The sequence below is a fragment of the Eucalyptus grandis genome, chromosome 7, assembly GCF_016545825.1.
Source record: "Eucalyptus grandis isolate ANBG69807.140 chromosome 7, ASM1654582v1, whole genome shotgun sequence".
Lineage (NCBI taxonomy): Eukaryota > Viridiplantae > Streptophyta > Magnoliopsida > Myrtales > Myrtaceae > Eucalyptus > Eucalyptus grandis.
Genome location: NC_052618.1, coordinates 45,416,665 through 45,424,954, shown reverse-complemented (window position 1 = coordinate 45,424,954; position 8,290 = coordinate 45,416,665). Strand labels below are relative to the sequence as shown.

Here is an 8,290-nt window from a genome sequence, read left to right as displayed (position 1 = left end):
GATGGATTCAATCGGTAAGAAATGAAAAGATTTATGACTGATTTGTTAAAATTTAAATTTTTATGATTGAATTAGTCTTTTGGATTACTTTCCAGGAAAATACAGAATGTCCCCACGGACGTTTGATTGAAACAGGTTAGAGTTCTACGTTTGGAAGTCCTGCAGATGATTTTTCTAACTGGCGACTTATGCAACGTGCGACTGCGTGATGCATCACCAATACAAAAGCGACATATGTATTGTGCATAGGACAAAATTTGACGGAAGAAAACCAAAATAATTCACACCACATGCCAAAAATTAGTGAAAAAAGCCAAAATGGAAAACTGTACGAGGCGTATGAATAACAACAATCGAGGGGGTTGATTTATGACTTCCTGATTGGCTAGCATCTCGGTAAGGGAGATGTATCTTGCCTCAATTCGCAACCGCAGGGGATTATGGGCGACTGTGGTAACGCAAGAGAGAGCCGCTAGAGTTGGCGGGCCATCCTCAGCCTTTTACTTATTAAAAATAAAGACGAAAAATCGTGCCCTAAGAATGGGAAGTTTCAACTGCTCTCCAGGATTTGATTTTTAATTAAGATCGTGCTACTGAAATTCACTAGGAAACAAAAAGACCACGTGCATCGCGCTGAAAAAGGAATTACAAAAGTGAGCAGACCAGGACCATGTGCATTGCATTGAAAAAGAATTACAAAAGTGAGCGGACCAGGAGAAGACGCGTTAACCTCCACAAAATGTCACGAGTTAATGTCACAAATCTTATATTGTTATATTTATAATAATTTTTAAGTCAAATTAATTTTTCATCACAAAACATACCAAATTTGTATACCCATGACAAATTTATCAAAAATTAATTTTTTTACCACTAAAAACTTCAATCTGGTATATTTGTTACAAATTTACCCTTCATCGATTTCCATTAAATTGATTAATACTACAAAAAAAAAATCACAAATTGATATACGTATAAGAAACGAAGGGTAAAATCTCAAACTGGTATATCCGTCAACTACCACATGTTATCAAACTCAACAATTTGAATATAAAATTTAATGTCAACTAACTGAGAATAAATTTGTCACAAATATACATATTTGAAATTTTTTAATAAAAATATAGTTTATGATAAATTTGTCATAGGATTACTAATTTTGGAATCTTTCGTAATATTAACCCATAAGTTAACATTTTAATTTAAAATGGAAGGAATTGGTGACAACAGTATTGAATATTTTTATATAATTTATGGACTTAATTAAAATGTAATATAATTTAAAAATTCAAGGATGTTATTGTATATTGAGCTATATAATTTAGATATTATCTTGAACGAATTAAAAGTTTATAAATTATATTATAAATTGAATAATATAATTTTTTGGGATTATATCCAAGCACGACGTGGTTTCGCATCGCTTTCCCTATGAAGCGTGCTTGGCGGGGAACGGTCCCACGTTCACTGGTGCCACGCCCACAGACGACACGTGGAGGACAAAGCGTGGAACAATGGACGAAAACTTCTTCGGCCCGTTCCTCTCGCCAGGTCAACAGTCTTGCGGTTGACCGCGGAGTCCCGGAAGACCAGCGCCAGCAGCTCCCTTCGCTCGACTAACACGACAACGGTGGACCTTTCCCATGATTACCCCACTGCCCGAGGGGAGTTCGAGGGCAATAATTCAGGCCATTTCGCAAAGCTCTACAGTTTCTCTTTTGCTTTGTCCGGACCTTTTCCAAGGAATCTTTAATTTCACCTTGCTCCGCTTTTCGGGCGCAGAGGGAGATTTCCAGGGGATAAGGCTGATGAAACTCATCTTGCTTTTTCGCTTTTCCAGCGGACCCGAGCTCCGGGTCGTTCCGCATGGAAAACTCGACACCCGCCTCGCTGCGGATCAATCCGTGGCCAGAGCTACACGTAAAGATCGTAACGAACATGATTTTAAGGAAGTGAACGTTGAGTTAACCCATATAGTTTGGCCAGCCCTAACGTCTCCTCCCTCGATCGGCCCCGGTTGAAGCCGACCGAAACTTCACCAGGAGCCCACGGTGACAACGCAGATGGTTGGATTCTTAATCCATGATTCGTGATCGAGGGTGTGCAGATGATGAGCGAATGCTCATCCAGAAGATCGATTCTTTCTCTTCTCGGTCAATTCTTTATGTTTTAAAGCGAGCTAAAAATTTCCACATTGAACATTAATTTTTGGAGGTCCAATTTCTACATCGCAAGGCTCGTCCGGGCAGCACCCTACGTCAACAAATTTGTCCAGTTCACGTCAATAGATTCCGTCCACCGACTTGACAGAATGGCCGAATTGACCAAATAAACATATAATTAAGGGTAGTGCAGGCAAATCAGTGGGTCGGATTAGTTAAAAAATTGTGCAACCAAAATTGATAATTTGTACGCTATACAAATTTAGTGATAAATGCCTATCTTGACCCTTATTACTAATACACATCCATAATTAATCCAATTTATGAAAAATCAAATTCTCCTAATTAATTCACTCTAAGCACTTTACATACACATGTTATTTGGATAAAATCGTTACTTCGACTATAAAATGCAAAAGAATTAGCTTTCAACATTGCATAGAATTGCCAGTATTTGTATTGATTTACAATGAAGAATTAGAGAATGTTAGTACTTGGTAATGAATTTACAAAATTACAACAACGAATAGCATTGAAGGAATTAGAATTTCAATTAAAAGGAATGTACGATATTGTATAAAATGGTTTATGCTAATCATATTTGCAATAACAAGAACCAAGATTAGAATAATATGTCAAAATACCAAAGCCAAATGCAACCAAAGGAAGATATACTCCAATAGCTTACTGATGAAACTTACAAGATTAATAAAATAAAATAAAATGCAGAAAAAAGAAGAAGAAACCTCTTGATATATTAATAAGGGTGAAATTGAGTCCTCGCGGGCCATCAAAACTTCACTAAACTGGAGACAATCTAAGGGGTTAGTTATATTCTCAAAGAGAATGAAGAGGGAGTTACAAAGGTACGTTTGGTTTGGGTGAAACGCATTTAACATTCATTTTTTTTTTTTGGTCATTCTAAACTTATTTATAACCCATTTTCTGAATAAAATTTATCCATGTAATGACTCAGCTCATCAAATATAGGTTAAGAAATGGGCTTACGACCTATTTTAATGGGTTTGGTTCAAGGGTGAAATTACAAAACAGTTCAAGGACGAAATCACACAAATTGAAAGTGTTCAAAGACCTATGGTGATTCGATTCACACAATAGAAGAATTCAAGTAAATTTGCTTTTGTGATTATAAATGATGTAATATACCGCAAAAGATAATAGGATCTTGCAATTTAATCAATGTGAAATCAACGAATAAATAAATGACGAGCAAACAAGATCACTCAAGATTTATATGGTTCGGTTTAAATATCAATACCCACTTCATGGGAACAGTTAGCAGTAAACAATCCACTAATTAATTAGAGAATTATAGAGTTATAGTTGTTCACACACTCAAGTATTTCCCACACTTGGCTCAAAGCAAATCTATAGGTATTATTTAAGAATCTCAAGTAAAGAACTCACTTAGAAAACTCTGAAAACCCAAAATTCCTCTTGTTTGACCCTGCTGTATATGATATCATGGTAAAATATGAGGTTTTTTTTTTTTTTTTTTGGTAACGTGTATATATATATTTGAAGGTTAATACTACAAAAAAACCTTAAATTAGTATGCGTTTATAACAAAGTTACTCAAAATTAATCTTTTGATGACTAAAATCTCAAACTGATATATTTGTGACAAATTTACCCTTTATTAATTTCCATTAAATTTGATTGATATCATGAAAAACCACAAAGTAATACATATGTGACAAATAGAAGGTAAAATTTTAAAATGATATATTTGTCAACTACCGCGTAACATCTAACTAAATAATTTGATAGTAAAATTTAATAGAATTAAGAGATGGTAAATTTATCGCAAATATATTAATTTATGATTTTTCATGATATTAGTTTAATATATAATTTATATTCAAAATAGGACTTTTTTTAGGAATCATATTCAAATTTGGAAACGCGCTACAAATATTCTCAACAGAAGAAGGTGGGGGTAAACTACTTAAAGAGAGCCTACCAGTCTTCCGTTGATGAATAGGGAGGTTGGTTTCGCTTTGAGGACTCGGCTAATCAGTTCCGTCTTTAATCTATGAAGGACGGACGAAATTCGTTGGAAAGGTCCAGAGGGCCAGGACGAAATTTCAATAATTTTTTCGTGCGGATCGATCAACACGGAGCCTCACGTCTCCGTTGACTCGGAGTCAGTCAACACTTGCACGGTCATCACATGCACTTTCTCGGCGCCATCCTCATTCTATAAAGTACAGCTCTTCTCCCCCTTTGAACCCATTAATCTATCTCGCCGTTCAGTTTCTTGGTCGTCGGGCATCCCTCTCTTTCCTTTATTGATATTACGCCAGAAGGGGGAAGGAGCACAAATCTGCAACCGCGCACGCTCAAATTTCGAGCCATGTACTCTTCATCGGCTGCTAGGAGTACCGACGATGACAAGTGGAGCGGCTTCTCGTCTCCTCCGCCGGCGACCGGGGCCTCGGTGGACGTTGACAAGCTGCTCCACTCCGACCACCACTCGCAGAACACGTCTGTGGTGGCCTCGGCTCCGCCCACGTACGAGGAGAGAGACCAAGTGCAGTGGTCCTCCGGGCTCTGCGATTGCCTCTCCGACCGCCGGAACTGTGAGTACCTCTCCCGATCGTTACTAACTCGGCTCGGGCCCCCGGCGGAGCTCGGAAGAACTGCTTTAGATCTTTCGTCTTTGCTGAGTGACGAACCTGATTGTCTTGCTTGTTTGTTTGCCAAGGTTGCATCACGTGCTGCTGTCCGTGCGTGACGTTTGGCCAGATTGCGGAGATTGTGGATAAGGGTTCATCATGTAAGTTTTGAACTCCACTTCGTTTCACATTCCATCACTGTCAAACATATTCTGCGAAAATCTAAGCTGGCAATCGAGATAATCGTTTGCTTCTGCCATGGATTTGCTGTTGTTCTTTCATTCCAGAGCTTCTACTTTCTCAAATTCTTTGTTACCACTTAAGAATGAGGAATTCTGAGGATCCCGAATTCAATGATTCAACACTCTTTGTTATTGAAGATAAAGTTTTTAGTCCATAAAGACCGGTATGAGCCATAGAAATATATATATTTTTTTAATTGAGGATTATTAAGTGGGGTCCTCTCTAGACTAAATATATCCATTAACATCATTACTCTCGCTTTCAGCATGCGTCTCAACCATCCATTTGTCATCTTAAGAGAGGAGGAGTCATATATAGACTTTTTTATTTTATTTTTTTGCTTTTTTGGTCAGACATTTATAGACTTAAGAAATTAAAAATTTACTCGACAGAGGATCCCAATTCCTTGTTATGTAGCCATGCTTGAAGAACCATATTGAGCGGTTCAAGCTTTCCGTTTTGAAAAAGCAGATTTCCCTTTTTTTGTTTTAGTAAATTTCTGTAAAAGCGAGTAAGTATAACAAATTGTTGAGAAATTACCTTGATGAAAGTGCCGACTCTTTTTTTTTTTTTTTCCCATTTGCTAATCCATGTTTCAAAGAGAAATGGGTAATCAGAAGAAATTCAAATTGGTAAGTTGAATTTGTAACCCAAAACTTGTTGATAACTTAATCAGAGAAAATTGATAAGTCACTCTAATTAAGGTAAGTAATTTCAAAATAGTATTAGTAAATTTAAGGCGTTAGTAATGTAAATACAAATTTAAAGTGTCTAAAAAAGATGGAAAATTGAAAGAAAAAAATAAAACTTAGTAAAAAGATCTTGTGAGAGTCGGTAAGCCATACTAGATAGTGACTTAATGGGAGAAAAGTGGGTGAGGCCCACTAATCTAAGGTAAATAATCGCTTTAAAGAGTTAATAAATGCATGAGATTCCTAATCATGGTAAATAAATGTTGATAATTCAACGAAAGAGCTGGTAAACCAAGAATGCATTAAATTCTTTAAGTAATAAAAGTGAGAGTTAGTAATTCAAATCTCATACGTAATTAATGTGAAAAAAATTGGTAAATCACTCTAATTTAGATTTACAATTTCATATAAGAGTTACTAAATTCAACATGCCGTCTAACAATGCAAATAAAATTTGATAAGTTACTAGAAGAACTAGTAATTTTCCACTTTGAAAAGTTGGTAATTTAAGCACTGGTTAATTACCAAGAAGTTACCTGAAAAAGAACGTCACCTTCTTCCAACCATTTTTCCAGCTTACCAGCACTTCTTGCAATCTACTAGCAAAGACGAAAATTCTGCAATTTTTTGGGTACGGAATAATATAATTCTACTCTCGATAGATTACTAAGAGTGTTCATTGTTTTTCGCCATGTTGGTTTCTTCCGGTGGTGGATGATCGTGCAGCTTGTGGTGTGAACGGAGCGCTGTACACGCTGATATTCTGCACGGTGGGTTGCTGCTGCTGCTACTCGTGCTTCTACCGAGCCAAGATGAGGCAGCAGTACGCCCTCAAGAAGAGCCCCTGCACCGATTGCTGCGTGCATTTCTGGTGCGAGTGCTGCGCTCTCTGTCAGGAGTACCGCGAGCTCAAGATCAACGGCTTCAACATGAAGATCGGTAAGCCATAATGTTTCGGCTCTCTTCATCATCTCCTCGCCGAACGAAAATTTTAAAAATTAAAAGGTTGAAAAATAATGGTTTTGCCGATCGGTGCAGGGTGGCATGGGAACGTGGAGAGACGGAGCCGTGGGATCTTGATGTCTCAGATGGCACCATCTTCGGCGCCAACGGTTGAAACAGGCATGACCCGGTAGGCTCTGGATGAAAATGAAGCTCTCCGCACCTGATTCGTGTGCATATAGGATTGAGTGTTATCGTGCATCTCTTTTTAATTAACTGGGGGGTGCGTCTATTGTACCTTACGAAAGCATATTGGGCATTTGATGTAGATTTAAGGGTTTACCTTTGACTGTTGCAAACGGCAATACTAGCGCCGATACTTAGAGTCAGAAAATGGTTTCGATAGGCATATAATCGTGTATGTCCACTTTGACCATGTCTTGGTTCACTTAATTAAGCTCGAGAAAAGTGAGTTCAACCTAAGATTAAGATGGTGCAATTGATGTTCAACGTAGTTGCTGATTTTTCACTATGTGCCATTCTAAGAGGAAATTTACTCGTGAGAAGAGGGTTTCAATCTAAGAGGATGCCATTTTTTGGACAATGCACGTGTATATCGATTTCGTAATATACTCTTCGTCAAGACATCAATGATCACCAGTCTGAATTCGGCAGTGGTCGAGAAATTCACACTCGGATTCGCAAAGGAGGCTGGTTCGCCATGTGAAAAATTATTAGCGTTTGATATGTGCAAGCATACGATGTGACGAAGAAAGAACACATGTCAAGCCCCAAGACAGGCGGATGATCCATTTCGCAAAACACTTGGTGCATCATTGCGGGGGAAAGAACTTCCAAGAGAATAGGACAAGTTGAAAAGGTAGAAAACTCAAAAAGACCGACAATCGACCATATAATAAAAGAAAGTGGAACCCAAGCACAAAACTATTGATCCACACATTCGGTCATGGCCTAAATCGAAGCCAAATCAGGAAGATTTTGATAATCACTTCGCGTCACGAGTTTTATGCCGAGAATGCTGAGTTGCTTTTATTTTGATTTGATTCCGTGATTTAAGTTGAGGAAACTACCAAATGGTCATAACAAGAAAGAGGTCATGAAGCATTCATAGACTCGTCGCCAATGGTTACTATTTGAAGGATGAAATATGTCAATCGATTCTATTCAAAATGAAACCTTCAAAGGCTTCGCATTGACTACAACAGCTTTCAGCCAAATTGTTCTATTGTTTACTTAATCTCTCGATTGTTTTTGCTGCTTTCTTTTCACAGCATTCTTGTTTCTCCTACTTGTTTGCTTCTGAAAGATTCCACGAGACCTTTGGCAACTATTTTAAAAGCTTAGACTGTTAAATGAAGACATAATTTATTATTTAAATATCCTAACACTCTCTTATACTTAGTCTGATCTTTTTGCTTAGTACTAAGCATGAACATATTTAATTGGGGAGACAAATAGCACTTGATAAAATTTGAACTCAGGATATCCGGCTTTGATATCACGTGAGATTTTGTAACACTACGGCTAACTATTATTTAAAAAGTTTAACCTATTAGATGAATGCACAGTTTATTATTTATGACTTTGTTCG

At 37.5% G+C, this 8,290-nt stretch overlaps 1 protein-coding gene across 1 annotated transcript; it reads left to right on the top strand.

Annotated features, from left to right (window-relative positions):
- The first annotated feature begins 4,218 nt into the window (after positions 1–4,218).
- LOC104453679 (protein PLANT CADMIUM RESISTANCE 2) lies at positions 4,219–7,207 on the top strand. Its single transcript, XM_010068289.3, has 4 exons — positions 4,219–4,765; positions 4,891–4,962; positions 6,463–6,675; positions 6,775–7,207. Exons 1-4 carry the CDS (start codon positions 4,540–4,542, stop codon positions 6,870–6,872), a joined length of 609 nt encoding a protein of 202 aa, XP_010066591.2. The 5' UTR covers positions 4,219–4,539; the 3' UTR covers positions 6,873–7,207.
- Positions 7,208–8,290: the final 1,083 nt, after the last annotated feature.

Excerpts from the sequence above, each read along its gene's own strand:
- LOC104453679 (XM_010068289.3), top strand. The coding sequence starts at position 4,540 with ATGTACTCTTCATCGGCTGCTAGGAGTACCGACGATGACAAGTGGAGC. Across the intron at positions 4,766-4,890 it reads CCTCTCCGACCGCCGGAACT|GTTGCATCACGTGCTGCTGT; the intron begins GTGAGTACCTCT and ends TTGTTTGCCAAG. Across the intron at positions 6,676-6,774 it reads CGGCTTCAACATGAAGATCG|GGTGGCATGGGAACGTGGAG; the intron begins GTAAGCCATAAT and ends CGATCGGTGCAG.